This window comes from Castor canadensis, chromosome 19 (assembly GCF_047511655.1).
Source record: "Castor canadensis chromosome 19, mCasCan1.hap1v2, whole genome shotgun sequence".
Lineage (NCBI taxonomy): Eukaryota > Metazoa > Chordata > Mammalia > Rodentia > Castoridae > Castor > Castor canadensis.
In genome coordinates, this window is record NC_133404.1 from 31,436,679 (window position 1) to 31,461,540 (window position 24,862).

The following is a 24,862-nucleotide window of genomic DNA, read 5'->3' on the forward strand; positions in this document are numbered from 1 at the left end:
TTCATTGAGAAAGTTCTTACCTATACCTACTAACTCCAGAGTATTTCCTACTCTTTCCTGTATCAACTTAAGAGTTTGGGGTCTGATATTAAGATCCTTGATCCATTTTGAGTGAATCTTGGTATAGGGTGATATACATGGATCTAGTTTCAGTTTTTTGCAGACTGCTAACCAGTTTTCCCAGCAGTTTTTGTTGAAGAGGCTGCTATTTCTCCATCATATATTTTTAGCTCCTTTGTCAAAGATAAGTTGGTTATAGTTGTGTGGCTTCATATCTGGGTCCTCTATTCTGTTCCACTGGTCTTCATGTCTGTTTTTGTGCCAGTACCATGCTGTTTTTATTGTTATTGCTTTGTAATATAGTTTGAAGTCAGGTATTGTGATACCTCCTGCATTGTTCTTTTCACTGAGTATTGCCTTGGCTATTCGTGGCCTCTTGTGTTTCCATACAAATTTAACAGTAGATTTTTCAATCTCTTTAATGAATGTCATTGGAATTTTGATGGGAATTGCATTAAACATGTAGATTACTTTGGGGAGTATCGACATTTTTACTATGTTGATTCTACCAATCCATGAGCATGGGAGATCTCTCCACTTTCTATAGTCTCCCTCAATCTCTTTCTTCAGAAGTGTATAGTTTTCCTTGTAGAGGTCTTTCACATCTTTTGTTAGGTTTACACCTAGGTATTTGATTTTGTTTGAGGCTATTGTAAATGGAATTGTTTTCATACATTCTTTTTCCATTTGCTCATTGTTAGTGTATAGAAATGTAATGATTTTTCTATGTTGATTTTATATCCTGCTACCTTGCTATAGCTATTGATGATGTCTAGAAGCTTCTGAGTAGAGTTTTTTGGGTCTTTAAGGTATAGGATCATGTCATCTGCAAATAGGGATATTTTGACAGTTTCTTTACCTATTTGTATTCCTTTTATTCCTTCTTCTTGCCTAATTGCTCTGGCTAGGAATTCCAGTACTATGTTGAATAGGAGTGGAGATAGTGGGCATCCTTGTCTGGTTCCTGATTTTAGAGGGAATGGTTTCAGTTTTTCTCCATTAAGTATAATGCTGGCTGTAGGTTTGTCATATATAGCTTTTATAATGTTGAGGAACTTTCCTTCTATTCCTAGTTTTCTTAGAGCTTTTATCATGAAATGATGTTGGATCTTATCAAAGGCTTTTTCTGCATCTATTGAGATGATCAAGTGGTTTTTGTCTTTGCTTCTGTTAATGTGGTTTATTACGTTTATTGATTTTCGTATGTTGAACCACCCCTGCATCCCTGGGATGAAGCCTACTTGGTCGTGGTGAATAATCTTTTTGATGTGCTGCTGAATTCGATTTGCCATTATTTTGTTGAGGATTTTTGCATCAATGTTCATTAAGGAGATTGGCCTATAGTTCTCCTTTTTGGAGGTGTCTTTGCCTGGTTTTGGGATAAGTGTAATACTGGCTTCATAAAATGTGTTTGGCAGCTTTCCTTCCCTTTCTATTTTGTGGAACAGTTTAAGGAGGGTTGGTATCAGTTCTTCTTTAAAGGTCTGATAGAATTCAGCAGAGAATCCATCAGGTCCTGGACTTTTCTTTTTGGGGAGACTCTTGATTGCTGCTTCAATTTCATTTTGTGTTATAGGTCTATTCAGGTGATTAATTTCCTCTTGGTTCAGTTTTGGATGATCATATGTATCTAGAAATCTGTCCATTTCTTTAAGATTTTCAAATTTATTTGAATATAGGTTCTCAAAGTAGTCTCTGATGATTTCCTGGACTTCCATGGTGTTTGTTGTCATCTCCCCTTTTGTATTCCTAATTCTACTAATTTGGGTTTTTTCTCTCTTCATTTTAGTCAGGTTTGCCAGGGGTCTATCAATCTTGTTTATTTTTTCAAAGAACCAACTTTTTGTTTCAGTAATTCTTTGTATGATTTTTTTGGTTTCTATTTCATTGATTTCAGCTCTTATTTTTATTATTTCTCTCCTTCTATTTGATTTGGGATTTGCTTGTTCTTGTTTTTCTAGGAGTTTGAGATGTATCATTAGGTCATTGATTTGGGATCTTTCAATCTTTTTAATATATGCACTCATGGCTATAAACTTTCCTCTCAGGACTGCCTTAGCTGTGTTCCATAGGTTCCGGTAGGTTGTGTTTTCATTTTCATTGACTTCCAGGAACTTTTTAATTTCCTCTTTTATTTCATTGATGATCCATTCTTCATTAAGTAATGAGTTATTTAGTTTCCAGCTGTTTGCATGTTTTTTGTCTTTACTTTTGTTGTTGAGTCCTACTTTTACTGCATTGTGATCAGATAGTATGCACGGTATTATTTCTATTTTCTTATATTTGATGAGGCTTGCTTTGTGCCCTAGGTTCCATGGGCTGCTGGGAAGAATGTATATTGTGTAGAAGTTGGATGAAATGTTCTGTAGACATCTACTAGGTCCATTTGATCTATTGCATATTTTAGATCTTGGATTTCTTTATTGATTTTTTGTTTGGATGACCTATCTATTGATGATAATGAGGTGTTAAAGTCTCCCACAACCACTGTGTTGGCGTTTCTATATGCTTTTAGCTCTTTCAGGGTATGTTTGATGAAACAAACATACATTGGGTGCATACAGATTGATGATTATTATTTCCTTTTGGTCTATTTCCCCTTTTATTAGTATGGAATGTCCTTCTTTATCTTGTTTGATCAATGTAGGTTTGAAGTCTACTTTGTCAGAGATAAATATTGTTACTCCTGCCTGTTTTCGGGGGCCATTGGCTTGGTAAATCTTTTTCCAGACTTTCATCCTAAGCATATGCTTATTTCTGTCTGTGAGATGAGTCTCCTGTAAGCAACAAATTGTTGGGTCTTCCTTTTTAATCCATTTCATCAAGTGGTGCCTTTTGATGGGTGAATTAAGTCCGTTAACATTAAGTGTTTGTACTGATAGGTATGTGGTGATTCCTGCCATTTAGTTGTCTTAGTTGTTTGAAGGTTTGATTGTGTGTACCTAACTTGATGTTACTCTCTACTGTCTTGCTTTTTCTTTTCCTGTGGTTTGGTGCTGCCTGCCTTTTCATGGTTAAGTTGAGTGTCACTTTCTGTGTGCAGGATCCCTTGCAGAATCTTTTGTAATGGTGGCTTTGTGGTCACATATTGTTTTAGTTTCTGCTTATCATGGAAGACTTTTATTGCTCCATCTATTTTGAATGATAGCTTTGCTGGGTAGAGTATCCTGGGGTTGAAGTTATTTTCATTCAGTGCCGGGAAGATCTCACCCCATGCTCTTCTTGCTTTTAATGTTTCTGTTGAGAAGTCTGCTGTGATTTTGATGGGTTTACCTTTGTATGTTACTAGTTTTTTCTCTCTTACAGCCTTCAATATTCTTTCCTTAGTTTCTGAACTTGTTGTTTTAATGATGATATGTCGTAGAGTAGTTCTATTTTGATCTGGTCTGTTTGGTGTCCTGGAGGCCTCTTGCATCTGTATGGGAATATCTTTCTCTTTGGGAAATTTTCCATTATTATTTTGTTGAATATATTACTCATTCCCTTTGCTTGTACCTCTTCTCCTTCTTCGATGCCCATGATTCTCAAGTTTGGTCTTTTGATGGAGTCAGTGAGTTCTTGCATTTTCTTTTCACAGGTCTTGAGTTGTTTAATTAATAGTTCTTTGGTTTTTCCTTTAATTACCATTTCATCTTCAAGTTCTGAGATTCTGTCTTCTGTTTGTTCTATTCTGCTGGATTGGCCTTCCGTTTTGTTTTGCAGTTCTGTTTCGTTCTTTTTTCTGAGGTTTTCCATATCCTGGCAGTTTTCCTCTTTAATGTTGTCTATTTTTGTCCTGAGTTCATTTATCTGTTTATTCATTGTGTTCTCTCTTTCACTTTGGTGTTTATACAGTGCTTCTATGGTTTCCTTTATTTCTTCTTTTGTTTTTTCAAATTCTCCATTTTTGTTGTCTTGGAATTTCTTGAGTGTCTCCTGTACATTTTGGTTGACCCTATCCAGTATCATCTCTATAAAATTCTCATTGAGTACTTGTAGTATGTCTTCTTTTAAATTATTCTTGTGGGCTTCATTGGGTCCTTTGGCATAGTTTATTTTCATTTTGTTGGAGTCTGGATCTGTGTTTCTGTTCTCTTCATTTCCCTCTGGTTCCTGTACTAATTTTTTGCTGTGGGGAAACTGGTTTCCCTGTTTTTTCTGTCTTCCCGTCATTGTCTTTGGTGTTGTTACTGTCCCTGTACTGTGTGCAATTAAGTATTTTCTAGCTTGTAATAATAGCAATGGTAATATTTAGAATGGAAGGGTGAGCTGCAATGGAAAGCAAGAAGTTAAGGAAAAAGGGAAAACAAATATACAGACAAGAGGGAGAAAACAGAACAAGGTATCAGACTAGAAAATTTCAAAGGTATAAACAAGGAGTGTTAGTGTACTAATCGACAGTAAGCTGAACAGACATTAGAGAGACAGAGAGAGGATTGAAAATCAAAGATAAAAAAATAAAAACTAAGTAAATGAAAGAAATATCTATATATAAAAATGAATTAAAATAAAAAGGAAAATAGAAAATTAAAAAAAAAAACTTCCAAGTTTATATGCAATGCAGTTTCAGTCTTAATAATATGGTTGTCCGTCTCAATCTTCAGTCCTGGAGTTGGTGCCTCAGATGTTGTTCTGTAGTTGTCTCATCAAAGGGGATGCATAAAGTAGAACAAAACTGCACTCACACACACACAGAAGAAAAAAAAAAAAGCCCCACCAAGTGTCCCCAGTTCAAATGCAATACAGTTTCAGTAAGTTTTTCAGCTTGCAGGTGTAATTCGGTTGTTCTCTCATCAAAGGTAGGGAGAAAAAGAAAAAAAAGCGTCTGGAGGCAGTTCTGAGAGTGGTATCTGCAACTGTGGCTTGCCTGCCTGCTGCTCTCAGCCTGTAGCTGGCGGCGTTATTTATGCAGATCTCTGGGGTGAACTTAGCACTCACCTGGTCCCACAGGCTTTGTTTGCTCAGAGTTCTCCTGTGCGGGAGCCTCTGCTACAGGCTTTCCTCTTTCCAAGCACTGGGGGAGGTGACACTGCCCCTGCGTTGTCAGGCCTGCGTGTTTATTTACAGTTCACTGGGAAGTGGGTCTTCCCCTCTCTCCTGTGCAGTTTTCCTCCCACTGCCACTTTCACAAGCTTTCCTGCTCCTGATTACTGGGCGGTCCTGCTGCTCCTGCCGGCCGCCATGTTTATTTACAGCTCATGTGGGAAGTGGGTCTTCCCCCCTCTCCTGTGGAGTTTTCCTCCCTCCTCCACTCTCACCAGCTTCCCTGCTCCTGGTTGCTGGGCGCGCACCCTGCTCCTGCCAGAGCCTCTCCGGCCCGCCCGGCTCGTTTATTTCCAGTCCCGGGAAGGAGTCCCTTCCCCCAATCTTCAGCGCTCACGGCGCCCCACCCTCTTTCCAGCGTGTCTTAACTGTTCTTATTGCTTAGTACTCAGTTTCTCTTTTTTTCCCGGGTGGAGGTCAGTCTGTCCAGGGGGCTATGCTGCTCTGGCCCAGGCTTGTCTGTGGGGCTACCGCAGTACCGCGAAGCTCACTTGGTCCGCGTCTTCCCAAGCCGTATGGGCGCCGGCCACTGGCGGCCCCGGGGGCCTCCTCGTTTCTCCGTTTAACGTGAAGTGGAGACTCTCTGCACCGGCTGGAGGTGTGGAAGGGTCAAAGTTATGCCTTTTCTCGGTGATTATGCCTGCAAAGTGTGTCTCCAGTGTCTCTCCAAGATTTCACTATAGGAGGGTCACTTTCTGCTTCCTCCCTCTAGCCGCCATCTTGGAATCTCCTTAGTTTGTTTATTAGTCTAACAGTCTATTTGGTGGGATCTCTAGGGTTTTCTATATATTAAATCATATAATTTGCAAAGAGAGACATTTTTAATTTCTTCAATTCCAATTTGAATGACTTTTAATTTCTTTTTCTTGACTAAATGCTCTGGCTAGGACTTCCAGTCTATGATGAATAGAAGTGGAGAGAGTGGCCATTCTTGTCTTAATTCCTGATCTTAGAGGAAAAGCTTTTAACTTTTCATCCTGTGTAGGATGTTAGCTGAGAGATCCTTTGTTTCTATGTTGTTGAGTTTTAGTAGTCTTCTGTTTATTCTGTATATTAATCTCTACCTTAGTCTACTGGTGCTGCTATAACAAAGTAGCATAGACTGGATAAGTTATAAACTGTAGAATTTTTTTTCCTCATAGTTCTGGAGGCTGGAAAGGCCAAGATCAGTGTTAGCAGGTTTGGTGTCTGGTGAGGGCCTAGTCTCACTGCTTGACAACTTGCAGCTGCATCTACTGGAGGGGGACAAATGTTGTGTTTTCACATGTTGATGGGCTCCCCAAAGCCTTTTACTGAGGGTCTCACACTTGCTAGGCAGACATTCTACCACTTGAGCTACAACCCTAGCCATTTTTGCTTTGGCTGTTTTTGGAATAGAGTCTCCTGTTTATGTCGAGACTGGTATGGTCAGCAGTTTTCCTATTTTTGCTGGGCTACTTTTAGCCTTCTTTTAACCTCTTTTAACATTCTTATGGACAAACCTCTCTGTCTGTCTGTCTGTCTCTCTGTGTGTGTGTGTGTCTATATCTCTCTCTTTCTCTTAGCACTGGAGTTTGAACTCAAGGCCTCATGCTTGCTAGGCAGGCACTCTTACTACTTGAGCCAACTCCACCAGCCCTTTTTTGTGATAGGGTCTCATGAACTATTTGTCTGGGGATGACTTTGAACCTCTTGATCTCTGCCTCCTGAATAGCTAGAATTACAAGTGTGAGCAGATAAAGTTCTTCCATTACTTTCTGATTGTTTACCCACGCCTCACACTATTTACTGTGCATTGTGGGTTTTGGGCATGGGTTCCCATAGCCCTTTCTTCAGGACTGTGACATTTCCTTCCTGAATATTTAAAATCTACCTGAGAGACAGCAGCTTTAATCTGATTTTGGATGGTAGACATTTGGATTATGCTTTTAAGAGTCATTGGGTGGAGACAACCTGTACAGCCAGTAGAGCTGATTTTGGATATGAAGTAGCCAAAAAGAAGAAGAAAGAGTATGAGGAAATCATGGTTCTTGGCTCAGTTCTGCCACAGCTGCTTGGTGGTGTGGGTTGGTCTAGGTTTGCTTTGAAATTGACAGAAACCCAGGAGCTGAAGAGTGGTGTCCTTGGAGAGTTGGAGCCATGTCTCACAGTCCTCTATGTTTTCTTAAAACCCTGTCAGTTGCTATGTCTATAAAATGGGTAGAATGGATGAGATGATTCTTAAGGTTCACCCCAACTATTCTATATGACATTGCGATGATTCCTTTGAACTTTGTGTTCTGATTATGAACAGAGAATAATTTGAGTTCAGCCAGATCAATCTGGCAATAATCTGTTCAAAGTGGATTGTAGTAAGAATTGCTTTTGGGGAACCCTCTTACACTGTTTGTGGGAATGTAAACTAGTACAAGTGCTCTGGAAAAAAATTTGGAGGCTACTTAAAAAGCTAGACATTGATCTACCATTTGGTCCATCAATACTACTCTTGGGGATATACCCAAAAGACTGTGACACAGGTTACTCCAGAGGCATCTGCACACCCATGTTTATTGTGGCACTATTCATAATAGCCAAGTTATGGAAACAGCCAAGATGCCCCACCACTGACGAATGGATTAAGAAAATGTGGTATCTATACAAAATGGAATTTTGTGCAGCCATGAAGAAGAACGAAATGTTATCATTCGCTGGTAAATGGATGGAATTGGAGAACATCATTCTGAGTGAGGTTAGCCTGGCCCAAAAGACCAAAAATCGTATGTTCTCCCTCATATGTGGACATTAGATCAAGGGCAAACACAACAAAGGGATTGGACTTTGAGCACATGATAAAAGTGAGAGCACACAAGGGAGGTATGAGGATAGGTAAGACACCTAAAAAATTAGCTAGCATTTGTTGCCCTTAACACAGAGAAACTAAAGCAGATACCTTAAAGCAACTGAGGCCAATAGGAAAAGGGGACCATGAACTAGAGAAAAGGTTAGATCAAAAAGAATTAACCTAGAAGGTAACACACATGCATGGGAAGTCAATGTGAGTCAATGCCCTGTATAGCTATCCTTATCTCAACCAGCAAAAACCCTTGTTCCTTCCTATTATTGCTTATACTCTCTCTACAACAAAATTAGAAATAAGGGCAAAATAGTTTCTGCTGGGTATTGGGGGGGAGAGGGAGGGGGCGGAGTGCGTGGTAAGGGAGGGGGTGGGGGCAGGGGGAAGAAATGACCCAAGCCTTGTATGCACATATGAATAATAAAAGAAAAAAAAATGGCAAAAAAAAAAAGAATTGCTTTTGGACAAGAGAAACCACGTGCTTGAGATTATAGAAAGGATTATTATTGAAAAAATAATTGCTTTGGGAAATTTGATATTACAAGATGGATTTTATTTAATAAACCCGAGAGTAAGATTAGCCTTTAGAAAAGACTGGGGAGTGATTTTGTTTCTTTTTTCCCCCTAGTTATTCATTTTGAGAGTTGGTTGCAAAGATAGTTCAGAAAGGTCCTAAGTCCCCTTCACTTACCTTCCCTAATACCCACATCTTATGTAACCATAGTACAAGTTTCAAGACAAAAACTCAACATTGGCTAATTTCCCACTAACTCCCCAGGCCCCCCCAGGCTCCTTTTCCAATTTGACCGTTTCCTGATTTTTACTTCTATTTCGTCATCTGGACACTTTTGAGGAGTAGTTGTCAGGTGGTTTTTAAGAATGTCCCTTAGTTTATAATTGTCTGGCATTTTCTCATGTCTAGACTGGGGTTATGAGTTGGGAAGAGGGTGAATCACCCTTCCCCTCATATGTAGAGGACCACATTACATGACATTAGCATTAGGACTGGCGACAGCACAAATCCATCAGTTATAGCTGGGACTGCTCTAAAAATCATCTGGGCTACACCTGTTGATTCCCCCACCTCCACCCCTGGTAGCCATCTATCTTTTTTATTGTCTCCATACTGTTTGATTTCCCAAAAGTCACAGAGTTGTGAAGTTACTCTTTCTTCCTTTTTATACTTGGTTTGTTACTTAAAAATAATCCATGGTATCTTTTAAAAATTGATACATAACTACACATATTTATGGGGTAGAGGATGGTAGTTTGATACATGTATACAGTATGTAGCGATCAAGTCAGAATCATTAACATTTTCATCTCCTTAAATGTTTGTGAGGCTTCAAACTTCTGTCTTCTAGTTCTTCATAAAACATATAATCAATTGTGAACCATAGCACATGGTTTAAAAAGATTCTTAATGAATCTTTAAAAAATTAATTTTATTGAAGTAAATTTTTATATTCTGTACAATTTTCCAACTGTAAAGTGTATTATCCAATGATTTTTAGTAAGTTTAGATTTGCATAAACAGCACCAAAATCCAGTGTTAGGAAATACCCATTACTTCAATGAGTGGTATCTGCTGTCAGTCTCTTTCCATCCCAGCCCTACACAACTGCTGATCTGTCTTCAGTCCCTACCAGTGGGCCTTTCTTGGACATTTAGCCTAAATGGAATCATACGAAATCATCTTTTTGTATCTGGCTCCTTTCACTTAGCATAGTGTTTTGGAGGTTCTTGCAAATCATAGCCTGTGCTCGTAACTCTTTTCTTTTTGTTGTTGAGTAACATTCTGTTATGTGACTATGCTATATTTTGCTTGTGCATTTATCACTTGATGGATTGTTTCCACCTTTTGGCTATTATGAGTAATGTGCTCTAAACATTTGCTCATATGTCTTTGTATGGAAGTGTCTTTACATGTCTTTCATTTCTCTGGGGTGGGTTCCTAGTAGTAGAATTTCTGGATCATTTGGTAAACCTACAATTAATTTTTAAGAAACTGCCAAATGGTGTCACAAATTTACTGTGCCATGATATATTTCCATCAGCAATTGAGGAGGGTTACAATTTCTGCATGTCACTGTCAGCACCTATTATTGCTTATCTTTTTGATTCTATCCATTCTAGCAGGTCAAATGTTGCAATTAATTTTGGTTTTCATTTGCATTTATCTAATCATGAGTGATGTTGATTATCTTTTCATTAGTAATCAGCCATGTTCATGTCTTTTTTTGAAAACATCTGTCCATTTTTGGTTAGGTTCTTTGTTTTCTTATCAAATGACAATATTTCTTTATTCTGGTTGTAAATCTTTTATCAGAAATATGATTTGCAAATATGTTCTTGGCTTTCTGTTTTCTTAATGAGGTCTTTTGAAGTAATAAAGTTAAATTTGTCTATTGAGTGTGCATTTGGTTTGAACTTAAGAACCCTTTGTTAAATGCAAGGATGTGGATTTTTTTTTCTGTTTTTTTTCCCTAAAGTTTTATAGTTTTAACTCTGATATTTATGTCTACCTTGAATTAATTTTTGTATATTATGTGAGATCAGGGTCCAACTTAGTTTTCATTTAAAAATGCCTAGTGTATTTAAAAATAATAAACTACTCTTAGAGCAGTTTTATGTTTAAAGAAAATTTGAGGAGAAAGTAGAGAGTCCCTTTACAGTATGTCTGACCCAGTTTCTTCTGTTATTAACATACTGCATTAGTATGGTATATTTTTTATGGTCCATGAACCAATATTGATACATGTATTAGTTTGTGAGGGCTTTCATAACAAACTACTAAAGACTAGATGGTTTAAACATTGGAAATTAATTTTCTTCTAGTCATGGAGGCTGGAAGTTCAAAATCAAGGTGTCAATGAGTCTGCTTTCTTCTGAGGCTTCTCCTTGGTTTTCAGATGGCTACCTCTCACTGTGGCCTCTCCTTGTGCATCCCTGATGTGTTCCTGTATCCAAATTTCCTCCTCTTATAAAGACACCAGTCAGATTGGATTAGGACCTGGGTGATTGGCCTCATTGTATCTCCATTCTCTCTTTAAAAGCTTTTTGTCTAGATACAGTCACATTTCACATTCTGAATTATAGGGTTTTGGACTTCAACTTGTGAACATCGGGAGACACAAATCAGCCCGTAAGATCACATTTTGATCAGCTAAAGTCTAGCGTTTGCATTACTGTTGAACAGTCTATGGGCTAGGAAAAATGTTTAATGAAATGTGATCAGACCGAGTGGTTTCACTGCCCTAATAATCCTCTGTGCTATACCTGTTCATCCCCCCACCCCCACTCCTGGTAGCCACCTATCTTTTTATTGCCTCCATACTTTTGGGTTTCCCAAAAGTCATAGAGCTGGAATCCAATGGAATGTTGACCATGCAGATTGGCTTCTTTCACTTTAGTGAAAAGGTTTTAAGGCTCCTCCATGACTTCTTATGGCTAGATAACTCATTTTTTTTAGTGCTAAATAATTTCCATTGCTTGGAGATACAGTCACTCATTGAAGGACATCTTGGTTGCCTTCAAGTTTTGGCAGTCATGAATAAATCTGCTACCAACATTCACTGTGCAGGTTTTGGGTGAACACTAGTTACCAACTTCTTTGAGTAAATACCAAGGAGTGTGATTGCTGGATCATATAGTAAGAGTGTATTTAGCTTTGTATAAATCTACAAACTATTTTCCAAGCAGGTTACTACACTTTGTATTCCCTCAACAATCAGTGAGGGTTTCTGTTGTTCCACATCTTCATCAGCCTTTGGTGTTGTCAATGTTTTGGATTTTAGCTGTTCTAGTAGGTGTATAATGGCATCTGACCTCAAACTTCGATCCTCCTGTCTCCAATTCCTGTGAGTAGATGGCATCACAGGCATGAAACACTGTGCCCAGCTTTTTGTTTTTGTTCTTCCTCCTTCTCTTCTTCTTCCTCCTCCTTCTTCTCTTTTTCCTTGTCCTTCTCCTCCTTCCCTCCTCTCCCTCATCATCTCCCTCCCCCCTTTCTCCTCTTCCTCCTTCTCTTTCTTTAGGCAGCACTGGGGTTTCAACTCAGGGTCTTGTGCTGGCTGGGCAGGTGCTGTACAACTTGAGCCATGCCTATACTCCTTTTTGCTTTAGGTATTTTTTGAATATGGGTCTTGCGTTACGACTAGGTCAGCCTGAACCATGATTACCTATTTATGGTTCCTGGGTAGCTGGGATGACAGGTGCATGCCACCACACCCAGCTTTTTATTGGTTGAGGTGGAGTCTCACAATCTTTTTGCCTGTGCTGGCCTCAAACTGTAATCTTCCTGATCTCTGAGTAGCTAGGATTGCAGGCCAGCTATGTGAGCCACCATGCCAAGCTTATTTTTGTATTATCAAATTTTAAAAGTTCTTTCTATATTTTGGGTAACAACTCCATATCAGATATGTCTTTTGAAGATATTTTCCCCTAGTTTGTGGTTTGTCTTCTCATTCTTTTGATGGTATCTTTCATAGAGCAGAAATTCTAAATTTTAATGAACTTTAATTTATCATTTTTTATGGATTGTGCTTTTGGTATATCTAAATGTAATTTCTATACCCAGGATTGTCTAGATTTTGCTCTATGTTATCCTTCTCCAAGGAGTTTAATAGTTTTGTGTTTATATTAGGTGGTTGATCCATTTTGAGTTAATTTTCGTGAAGAGTGTTAAGTCTTTGTCTAGATTCATTTTTTAATATGTGCATGTCCAATCATTCTAGCACCATTTGCTGAAAAGATTGTTCCCTTCCCACCTAATTGCCTTAGTACCTTTGCTGAAAATCAGAGAACGAGAGTTTGTTTTTCTGGATTCTGTATTGATCTCTATCTTTGTGCCAATATCACACTTGACACTTGACAAAGTCTTGAACTTCCAACCTTTTTCTCTTTTTCCAAAACAATTGATTATTCCAGAGATTTTATATTTTTATAGGTTTTAGTAACAGCTTATTAGTTTTTATCAAAAACCTGCTGAGGTTTTGCTACAGTTGACATTGCACTTATTAATCAACCTGGGAAGAATTGCCTTCCTAACAATATTGAGTCATCTGACCCATGAACACGAAATTTCTCTTCATTTATTTAAATCTTTAATTGCCTTGAATAATTTTTAGTTTTCACTGTTCAAAGCTTACAAAACTCCTTTTGTTAAATATATTCCTAATTATTTACTTCATTTTAATGTTGTAGTTAATGGAATTGCATCTTTATTTAAATTTAAATCTTAGCTTTAGGCAACTTAAGGGAACATTGTTCTTGTCTTCTATAAATTGAAGTTACAGAGTTCTAAATAAATTGAGTATCTTTTCAAGAATGTTGAAACAGAAAGCCTAAAAATATTTTACAATTAATGTCTTAAGGGAATTGAGTCTCTTTTTGAACATTTAACATTTATTCATTCATTTTTGATAAACATGGTAACTTTAACAATTCTTTAGGTTGGCACTTGAGCAGGGCTCAAATGAGTGGTTTTCTAGTCTGGCGAGGATTTGCTGTGTGTCCATGGTGACCTGCTTGTTAAGCAGATGCTCTGTTTCTTGGAGTTGGCTGAGATCACCAGGGTACTTGGGCCATGTTCTCTCGTGGTATCTGACTGGCCTGGGTTTGTTTTTGTGATGAATGGAGGTATCTGAGAGAGAATTAGAGGTACACTGGACCTCACGAAGCCTAGGCTCAGAATTGGTATGCTGTCACTTTGGCTCATTCTGCTGCTCAAAATAAGTCACAGGCTAGTTTAGATTGAAGGGGAGGGGAAATAAACCCATCTCTTGATGGCAGTAGCTTCAAAATCATATACAAAGGTGTATAAATATAGGAAGGGGAATAATTGTGGTCATTTTTGCAAATAATTCACTACAGCAGTGTATATCTTTGCAGTTTGACTGATAAGACACTAAGCCTTATTTGTTATTGTTTGGGAAATTACCCACTTTCTGATTTGACCAGGGACAAATACAACTCTTCTAATTATAGCTGTGTATGCTGCGTATTTCTTTTCCTGTCTCATTGTATCTATAGCATGGACACCTGTGCAGGTTAGAAGTGAAGAAGGTAAGGTAGTAGACTGGTATGGAATTGGTTTTCTAGGTTGGGTGATAACAGAATTGTCAGGCTCTGAGGCCAAGTTCTTGTTGCAGAAATGGCAGCCATGCTGGTGTTGACATTGGATGCTATAAAGTTAAAGTCAAGGTGGAAAAGTGGGGAGGGTGCTAACCATGGCCTCCCTTGCTCTTCTTCAGCAAGTCTGTGATGTTGCATTGGAAGAAGGGCCTGGCACCATATCGTATTTGGCCATACAATACTGGACAGAGTGTTGTCTGGCCAGAGTGAGCCCCCTGTGGAGGTACTGAACAAAGTCCATATCCTTGATCTTCTAACCCACGTCCTTTGGCTTCAGGTTTAACTCTTGTAGGGAGAACTTTGATGTTGCCTAGATAATCCTTGTTGGCTTTGAGGGTCTCTGTGAGGGGAAAGATCTGAAGAGGCTGGATACATGGTCCCCTTTGCTCTGCTGTCTCCCAGGTTATTTTTCACTTCAGGGCACTGGTCCAGTGGCCCTTGTAGCCACTAATGATAAGGATCTTTCAATAAAATTGATTGGTCAACTAGAGAACTGTGCTATTTTAGCATTGGTTGTTTAGCCTGTGATACTGACTCTGTTTCTAGGTGGTACCAGTGCTCCTCGTGGTGAATGGGTCTCATGGGGTCCTGGTGGGTCAACATCCAGCACAGGGACAGCATGTCTTGCTTTCCCTGCAGGCAGCCTGTGTGGCAATGGCACCAGTGTGTGCTACCTGCTGCCTGTCTTTGATACCGTGTTCGTCAGGAAGCAACACCGCCACCAAGGTCTGGGGACAGCCATGCTGCAAGACTTCTGTGAAACTTTCCCAGAAGATGAGGCCTTGGGGATCAGTTCCCCAATTTCTCCTGCCATGTACCAAGGTAACCCCACCTTGTGTTGTGTATGAACATTTGGGTAACGGTGATAAAGAACACATGTGCATTCCAGGTGGTTCTGGGGTGGGGGTGAGGGTCCTGGGAGCTATCCACGGCAGATGCAGGCCTTGGATTCTCCTGCCTGAGAAGAATTCTCCCATGGAGAACCCCCACTAGCAGAGGCTGCAGCTTTGATTTCAAGAAATGAACCTTCCCCAACCTGAGTAATAAGTAGATTTTAAAATGCAGATGGTTTTAACTCATGAAAGTTTGACTTAGGATTTTTAATGGCATAATAGAGTGAAAGCAATACAGATCCCGTAGAAAGTGTACTTATAATTTAGAATTTTGATTTTTTTCCTGGGCTAGCGATATGTTGTTTCTGGAGATGTTGGGCACAGGCAGCCTGCCATCGCTCCTAGTCAGCCAAGCTCTCATTAGGACAAACAACTGGGACTGTAGTGTGCTCTGTTGCCAGTGTTTCCTGGATGTTCAATAAATTACATGAGATGTTCCATACTTGCTTATAAAATAGGCTTTCTGTGAGATGAGGTTGCCCTTCTGCAGGCTGAGGTAAGTGTTCCAAGCATGTTTGAGGCAGGCGAGGCTAAGCTATGCTGCTCGGTAGGTTAAATGTATCATGTGCATTTTCAGATTATCAGTACATGATGGGCTTACTACAATGTGACATCATCATAAGCCAGAGATTACCTGTAGTCAAAGAAATCAACAGCCTTGGGGAGAGGCGTAATCCAGAGAACTTCACTGGACCCTCGCAGTGATGCTACCCTTTCACTTCTAAGTTCATCACTTGTCCTTTGAATCAGCAGAGCCCAGAGGCTGCTGGGATGGCAGGAGCCAGGTAGAAATACCTGCTGTGGATACACAGAGCATCTAGTGCCTCTGACACCTCACAGCATAAGACACACTTCCCTTCTCCACCATCACCCCACTGGATCCCTTTCTAAGTTCTTTAGATTCTTTGTAGATATTTGCCAGAGGAAGACCAAAAGGCTCAGCAGTTCCACATCACACCCTAAGTCAATATGAGGAACATCTCTCAGGGTTCCCTGCCCCATGAAGCATACCCAGCCCACTTCAGGCTTTGCTTCACTTCTTGTCATATAGATTTTTTTGAATTCTTAGTATTGTGTTTTCAGGGCCTGGTGTAAAGAGAACACTGGAAGGGAGAGGAAAGTGAGGAAAAGCAAGGAATCTTGCGTTGTTCTGAAGTCACAAGTGGGTGGACATGTAATTTTCCTTCAAGTAGGTTTATTGATCTCGTATTTTTCAAAATCTGCAGCTATTATTATTCTCTGGAGAACCTCGAGTGTCTGCAGGGAGGGCTCACCTTCAGGTGCTGGGTGTTCAGAGGCCCAGGCAGCTGGTCCTCCATCTGCACCCACATCCACTAATCTCTGTCCTCATTCTTCCTTCCATTCTGATACCTCTATTGAAGGACATTGGTCACTGGTGCAGGCCATCTTGGGCCAAGGATCCCATTCCCCAGGGACCGAAGACTCCAATCTGTGGATCTTCACTTCCCTCTTTTGTCTCTGCCTGCAGAGAAAGATGTGCAGTGTTGACTCTGGGGATACCTCCTGTCTTGGGGGGGTTCAGCTGCCCACATCTCCAGGCAGTCTTTTATTGAGTACAGTTCTGCCTTCTGACTGGACAGGGACCACTCCTGCCCTGCACCCCATGCTTCAAGCCATTCCATAGGGCAAGGATGCCAGGAACCCAAGGGTCTGTGGCTGCCTGGGCTTGCTGTTCCTTCTACACCTGCTCAAGGTATCATGACCCCAAAATTCCTGCAAGTCCCCACCAGGGGCCTGACTGGACTTCATCTCTAGATTTGTGCTCAGAAGGTTCTCCTTGGGCTCCAGGGACCTAATTCATTGGTGGACTACGGATGGAGGAGTATGGGTGACTGTCCCCATTGTGTGCTAGGCCCCTTGAGGTTTGGGAGAAGGAATGGGGCAGGAGGAGAAGGGGAGTGGGCTGCTGGCAGGGAGCCAACTCTCTTGGTAATGCTATTCTGATGCAAAACTCCAAGGAGTCCAAGAATTCTAAATTTGAAACTGGTTTTCTCTGTTGTGAAGAAGTTATATTTGTCAAGCCAGGTGGGCAGACAAAGTTGTATCCAGCACTACACTAGCATGGTTTCTGCCATCCAAATAGTTAGCACTGTGTTCTGTAGGTTTTTGACTGGCTTTTGCCCTGGGCAAAAGGGCAAGGTCAGAGGAGGGTTCACTGAAGTCCCACAGACAGACACCTGTAGGACCAGAAGCAGCTTCCCCCTTGCCTGGCATTGGGGCACTGCTCTGTGAAAATGCCTGTCCTAGGAACATTGGCTTAAAAGTCTACCAGCCTTAAAGAGCCTCTGGAATCAGGGAGTCTGGAAACTTCCACAAGAGAGGTTGGCAGAGGAGGCTTGGGAAGGAGAAGGGGTGGTGTCTGAGGGGAGGACCTGGGACTGAATTTTGTCCTCCACATTCTTATGTTGAAGACATACAGGGCCTTTAAAAAAGTTTTTAAGGTTAAACGATGTCTTAAGTGTGGGTCCCTAATTCAATGACTGGTGTCCTTACAAGAAGAGACACCAGGGATGTTTATACACAGAAATGTCCATGTGAGGGCACAGGGGGAAAACAACCAAACAAACCAAGAGAGCAGCTTCAGGAGAAACCAAACCTGAGCCACCTGAGTCATGGACTTCCAGAACTGGGAGAAGTACATTTCTGTTGTTTAAGCCACCCAGTCCACATCCACAGGTTCCAAATTTGTGGATTCAACCTCTTCAGATTGAAAACAGGACAAAAATATTGTGTTTACTGAACATACACAGGCTTTTCCTCTTGTCATGATTCCCTAAACAACACAGTATGGTGGAAAGTGCAGCAGGGGCAGAGCAGTGAGCAGGGTAGATGGTTGCTACAGGAAGAGCAGGAGAGAGCCTTGTGTGGGGACACCAGAGACAGCTGGTCCCAGTGGACCAGGGTGGGCAGGGGTTTTCCTGACTCATGCTTGCCTTTTTCCTTCTCAGTCTGCAGACATTTCCTGTTGGCCTGTCCAGAGGAGCGAGGGCGCCTGTGGGAGGTGGCGCCCCCAGGGGCCTGGGGTCAGCGTGTGAACATCTGGCTCAAGGTTCAACTTCAGCAGGCGAGACTTCCAGAGTGTGAGTGGGTCTCCAAACAGTGTCCTTGGGTCTTGTTATCCCTAGTGTCTGTGACTGGTACAGGTGAATTTCCACTAATTGGGTCAGACCCATGTAGACGGTATTTATGTGGAGGTTGTGACAAGAACAAAGGAGGAAATGATACCTGGATGATGGCTTTCACCCTTTTTCTACATTTCCTTTATGAAGCAAGCACACCTTTCCATCACCTTACTCAAAAAAGATCTCCCCCAATTTAGGAATTAGGATTTTTCTGAGACTAAGGGGACCCTTTTACAACTGGATCATTGAAACATCTCAGAAGGGTCAGTGTCTTCTGTTTGGCTGAAGCTCAGTTGTAAACATTTTGAATAGGTAATGTATGCACTTGGTGTCAAAAGACACCAAAGGGTTGGCTGTGACAAGCAAGTCTCCTGTTTCCCTCTCCTTTTGGGGAAGGAGAGGTGGGGATACACACCCGCGTAAAGAGCAGCACCACAATGTTCTGCAAATCACCATTTTGTCCATTTTCTCCTTTTTATTGGCAGCATAAGCCTTATGGACTCGTCATTATTTATTTCCCTGCGGACAGATATGTTTACTGTCTTCAGTTCTGGACAGTGTCCTGGCGAGTTTCTGTGGGGTTCAAATGGAGGGTTTTCAAGAGAGGAGGACAGGGCCTCACTGGCAGTCCCGCTGGATGGACGGTGGACACCTCCCAGCTGCAGGTGCTATGAGTGACTGGAAGTGACAGAGAAGGTCTAACACTTTAAATGAACCCAAGCTTAGACACTGGCTTTTCTCCCTGCTGGAATGCCAGCTACCAAATCAGTGTTGATGTGGACATTTTTGCAGCTGCAAGTGGCTCATTAGGGGCTGAGGGCCTGAGGTGCCCTGCCTTCTCTCCACGTGGGCGGCTGATTTACCTCAGGGGGTGACAGGCAAGTGCCTTGGAGTTTATTGATGATAATAGTGATAGGTTTTGCTTTTATGGCACCTTTCAGCTAGAAAGGCTTAATGGATCTTTACAGATTTTAATGGGGTGGCCAGGCGCTGGGGAAGGAGGCCACTGGCAGGGCTGTGACTATGATCCTAATGAGGAGATTAAGTGACTTACCCTGTGGCACTGAGTTAGAAATGAAGGAAGCACATCCCAGGGCACTGAGCTGACCAGCCATGTAGGCTTCACAAATGAGGTCTGGTCTTTGTTCCTTGGCTGGAAATGAAAAAAGGAAAATGGTTTGCATATTGGAATGTGAAAATCGCACAGGCCGGAGGGGGTAAATGGGACCAAGGGCATTTTTTTGCCTAATTGGGGAGATGACTCCTTTCTGGAGAATTCCACTGGGGGTTATTTCAAGAGCTGGGAGTAGGTGTGGTCTGGTCAGAGGAAGCTGAGCTGAGAGTCAGATACCAAACCTGTCACTTTAATTCACTCTGAGACTCACCAACTCCTCCTTTCACACGGCAAATGAGAGGACTTTCACAGAGAGTGTTCCTGAAGCCTGCTCAAGTCCCTTTAAGGAAGAAAAGTCATCATTATAATTAGGATATCATTAGATTACTGAAACTCCCTAGCTTTCAGAAGACTAATTCTCAGTTAGGGTCTTGCTCCTTGTGTAAGTCATGGCTAGCTCCCAGTTTCCCCCACTCCTTCTGTCTCCCCCAGAGCCCTGCAGTCAGGATTTTAGTAGGGTTTTCAGCTAACCAGCTCCATCGTGCAACCATTATGTCAGTTAGGACTCCCATCTCAGGTTTTTTTGAAGTTGCAATCACAGATCAGCACAGATGGTCTGCACTTTCTCATTTCAAATCGGTTTCTCACTGCATGGGGATCAACAAGCGTGAGCAGTCTAGAATTTCCCACAGGTCACCACAAAACACACATTCCAGAATCTTCTGTCCCCTGGCTGTCTTACCAGACTACTTCTTTTTTAGTTTTTAATTAATCAGTGATTCCTAGAGTTGTTTTTTTTTGTTCTATCTCTCTGTCCCTTTATTTCTGTTATTTTAGAAGTTTCCTACAATTTCAAATGTGGTGAGAATAGAACTGTAAAGAAGAAGCCAAATGGAGCTGGTTGCTTTTTATTCTAAATAAGGTACAAAGATTTGACAACATTTCAAAGGGAAATTCACTTGGGCTCCTTGTAAATGTTTTGAAATCTATTTTAGAAGCAGCCTCATTTGTGGACTAGGTCTTTGAAAGCTGGCACACTCCTGGCTGTTGATAACATCTATGGCTTTTTAATGGCCCTGAAAATATTTACAGATTTTTACCCCCAACCTTTTGAGAGAAGGAGTTTGTGGGAAATTTTTTTTTCTTGTACTTGGTTACATATGAAGCCTTTGAAATTTGACCAATAGGATAGTAATTCCTGATGTGATTTTTCGGTCAGCCTGCACATGCATTAGGTTTCTTTCCTACAGGGAATGAAATGAAATTGAATATGTGACCAGTAAAATGCTCTTTTGCAAGAATGTTGCGGGTGGTAGGAAATAATTGCACACTGCTTTCAGAATTAATTTTTTCTTTGTGTAGTCTCCCAGTTTTGCTTTCTTTCTCCAGGTGAATTTTTCATGGATTCACTTGTCATCCATAGGGAAAGTACTTTTCCTTCCTGTGTGTTTAACTTTTTTTTTTTTTTTTAATTTGAAGGGTTGTGCATAAAGAGACATGAACAATTTGAACTGGTGTGTGGGGGTGCTGGGCTTACTTTTCTAAAAAGCAAGTTTGCCAAGCAAACTTCAGTGCTAGACTTTTCTCAGCTGTGCGGTGAGTCGTAAGTCAACCAGTGCAGCAGCCATAGCGACTTTCCGGTGTGCTGTGCAGGGAAGGGGTGGGAGCCAATCCAACAGGCTGGTGTGTTTTCTGGCTAATGCTGCTCTTTGTCAGGTTGTGTGGCTCCCTCTCGTGGCGACTTTCTGGTAGTGCAGTCTTGGATGGGAGCTGGTGTTTACCTTTGACCTGTGTGGCTGGTTCTCAGATACTTTCAAATTAGAGCGTTCATCTAAAAATTTATTGAACCTTAATTGCTTAGTAGCCCTTGATATCTGCTGGCATGCTACAGAGTATAACACATAAAAACATCAGGAAATGTGAAAAATTGATAACTGATTATTTACTTTACCCGTCCTTCCATTCATTCATTCATTCATCCATCTGCTAATCACATACACTTTTACTAATTCATTTGATAATCTTTTTTCTCTTTTTTGGTACTGGGGTTTGAACTCATGGCCTTACGCATGCTAGGCAGGCACTTTACTACTTGCCTGCAGCCCTTTTTTGCTTTAGTTATTTTTAGGTAGTCTTGCATTTTGCCCGGACTAGTCTGGACCGTGATCCTCCTTATTGTGGGCTCCGTCATAGCTGGGATCACAGGTGTGGGCGCTATTCCAAGCTTATTAAGAATAGGTCTTCTTAACTTTTTGCCCCTACTGGACTTGAACTGCAATACTACCAGTCTCCCCTTCTTGAGAAGTTGGGATTACAGGCTTGAGCCACTGTGCCTGACCTTGATAACCATTGATGGAGGGTCTACTATGCCGGGCACTTACAGTATTAGGGGAACTGTATCAACTAAGATTGACAAAACACCTGATCTCATTTATAAGCTCTTAAGTTCATGGGCGACTAGTAATGCATGGCATAAAAACTCTTTGTATTAAAGAGAATGCAAGTGTGCTGGTGTTTTTAAGCTCTTAGAATTAAATTTTGCCAAGCCAAATTTTTAAAAATTTATACATTTCTGTAAATAAACCTAAAATTTTACTTCTATAGATAACAACCAAGCAATACATTTATCAGTTGGTAAGAAAATGTGTTATATGTGTATTTTCAGCTCAAATGCAAAACTGTATATTTTTTTCCTAAGTTATCTGAACAACACACACACACACACACACACACACACACACACACAGGATTTTGGGGTGGGAGTGGGGAGGCTCACAGCAGCATAAGAAAGTCATTAGTTTCAGAGTTGGTGCTAATGGTGATGATGGGGAGGCTAAATCAACATGGTGACATGACCTTTTCAGTGTGAGCAGAGAAGGAAGGGCCTTGGTTAGAAGCACAGATCCCTGTCCAGCTGGGGACTGCTTGAGTAGAACCACCGATGTGGGACTGTCCTCTAAGGGTACTGTAGCAAGGGTCACAGTGGAGAGTCATGGGGACAGAGTGGGGTCAGGGCTATCAGTACATTTGGAGGGGTCCCCAGTATGTTACTAAGCTTTCAGTTGCTTGGCTCAGAGTCATCCCGATTGGCTTATCCTGTTCTCTTGCTTGGGGAGGGAGAGCAGTGTACCCAGGAAACCCTGAAGAGGATGTGAGCAGTCCTGGGCAGACTTCTCAGGATGATGGACCCACGCATGGCCACAAGGTAGAGTGATGTGTCGTCCACTGGCTTCTTGTCTCCTCAGTAACCCTATTGTCCCTGGTTTTTGATGCTGGCTCTGAAACTGCAAGGCAGCTCCCTAGAGGAATTGGCTGTGGGCTCCTCCCCAGCTATGGGCCATGTTGATTTTGCTTAAAATCTCCATGCCATGGGTGGAGGGAGGGGTAGGATAAAGAGAGGCCTTTGTAATTAGACTTTTTGTGGTCTTCTTTCTAAGCTAGCCCAGCTCTAATGAAGCCAAAACGAAACAGAGAACACATGGGAATCAGCCATAGCCTTTCATCGTTAAGGAAGTACTGAAAAATCAGAATTTCAAATTTTGCCATGAACTAGCATCTTTCAGGCAGAACGAATACAAGACAAATTTGTCTTGCTTTCCTCCCTGACTGCCTATCCCAGATTGCTAGAAAATGGAAAAAAAACCTTAGGTTTTTGCATCCTCCAGAGTGACTGCAGTGAAGTCTTGAGGAAGGATTGTTACTGGATATTTATTTATTTATTTTTCTTTTTTGGGCAGTATTAGGGATTAAACTCAGGGTCTCACACTTGCTAGGCAAGTATTCTACTGCTTGAGCCAGGCAGGCCCCAGTCTTTTTGCTTTTAATTTGTTTTTTAGATAGGGTCTTGCACTTTTGCCTGAGCCAACCTCAAACTGTGACCCTCCTATTTCCACCTCCCATGTAACTTGGATTGCAGGCATGTACAACCATGCCCAGTCATTTCTTAGTGGCTTGTTATTCAATGTTTTATAAGATTTTTGGGCTTTCTTGAAACACTTGCTTTCACAGGGTAACTGTGATAACATTCATTTTCTGGTTTAGAAAGGTCTTTGCTCTTGAATTGCTAAAGAGTCAATAATTATCTTAAACTTTAAAACCTAACAATTGTACATGTCGGGGAATCCTGCTCATTTTGGTAAGCAGATTATTCTGGGAAAGATTTAACAGTGAAGGCATAAAAGATCCCATAATACTGGCTTATTTTAGACAGCTGTACTTTGTCTGACATTAGTTCTAGCCATCTGGCACAAAGGGTCTTTCATTTTCTTTGGTTCGAAACAGCAAGACAGCTAAGTTAACACTGCTAGGCCATGGAACAGAGAGTGTTGTATTTGGCCTCTTCCACTGATCCCTGACTTCAACCTGGAAGGCTCTTAGAGGAAGCAGCAGGTGCCCAGGCTGTTGTAATGCCCATGTGTGTGTCTGGGGACATCTATGCACTTAAGCCTAGAGCTCCAGTCCTTCGGTAACTGTGGGAATTCGATTCCAGGTCTCCTCTTGGATACCAAAATCTGGATGCTTAAATCCTGTATGAAGATTGTGTAGAATTTTGCATATAACCTATGCAATCATCTCTGGATGATTATAAGACCCTACACAATGTAAATGCTAAGAAAATACTTGTTATTCTGTATTGTTTAGGGAGAGATGACAAGAAATAATCTGTAATGTTTAGCACAGATGAAAGCTTTTGGGATAGCTGAATCTGTTGATGTGGACATGGAGGGTGGACTGGAGGGTTTCCTTGCCCTGCTCTGTCCTTGCTCCGCTCTCCTGGCCAGGGCTGTCTTTAAGTTCCATTCAGTAATATACACTCTTCTGTACCATGTGAATTCTTCATGTCTCGGTGTGATGTTTGAACCCTGCCTATCATTTTCAATTTCAGTATAAAGTGTAAGGACAAGCCAGGCCTGGTCACCTTCAGGTCTGGGTGGACAGCCCCAGATTGTCCAGGGCAGCCTCATTACTGTGTTTAGTTGGAATGCCTGTGATTCTTTTCTGATTTCAGGAGCAGATCTGTGGAGAAGAACTAGAAAATACAAGGAATGATCAAGATTGTGGCGTGAAAGAGGAAGATGCCAGGCTGCCTGGGGATACCCTGCTGGACTGAGCTGGAGGGGAAGGAAGCCAAGAGGACAGTGGCACTTGCTAGGTTGGTGAGGCAGCCATGGCAGAAGCACATGTGACTCACTCCTAACTCCTCAGAGGTCTGACCTGGCTGGACTCCAGACCTAAGTGCCTATGTGGTCCTGAGCCAGCGTTGGGTCCTGGAAGAGATGGCCCTACTGTGACCTGAGAGCACTAGAGATTTACAGGGAGACAGGTTCCTTTTCTGGGGCTACTTTGGCCACTTCAGAGCTCACTGAGCCAGTTGTGCCCACTGTTGACATTGGGCTCATATCTGGGGTACAGGAGGGCTCCGAGTGGGTGTCTGGTGGATTTCCATTACCACCCAACAAAGGCAATTCTTTTTTTTTGTGATGCTGGGGTTTGAGCTCAGGGCCTCACCTTTGCTAAGCAGGTGCTCTACCACTTGAGCCATTCCACCAGCCCTTCAACACCCAACTTTGTTGGCAAGCCATTGTTGGGCTGATGACCCTTCTAGCACATGGGTGGCCCAGAGTGGTAAATGCAACTAAAAGTAGCAGCCTGACCCAAATGTAACCTTGGCTTCTGCCTTTTC

At 41.5% G+C, this 24,862-nt stretch overlaps 1 protein-coding gene across 5 annotated transcripts in view; it reads left to right on the forward strand.

Annotated features, from left to right (window-relative positions):
• LOC141419290 (protein FAM169B-like) overlaps nucleotides 1-24,862 on the forward strand; it is a 97,551-nt gene that overhangs the window by 65,157 nt on the left and 7,532 nt on the right. For 2 of the 5 annotated variants that reach the window (XM_074062125.1, XM_074062124.1), the window contains exons 6-9: nucleotides 14,669-14,851; nucleotides 17,892-18,023; nucleotides 22,296-22,384; nucleotides 24,188-24,331. In XM_074062125.1, coding sequence (XP_073918226.1) covers nucleotides 14,669-14,851; nucleotides 17,892-18,023; nucleotides 22,296-22,384; nucleotides 24,188-24,289 — 506 coding nt within the window. In that variant the 3' untranslated portion in view covers nucleotides 24,290-24,331. Of the gene's footprint in view, nucleotides 1-14,668; nucleotides 14,852-17,891; nucleotides 19,987-22,295; nucleotides 22,385-24,187; nucleotides 24,332-24,862 lie in introns of those variants that run through there. The other 3 variants (XM_074062123.1, XM_074062127.1, XM_074062126.1) reach the window with 2 other exon arrangements.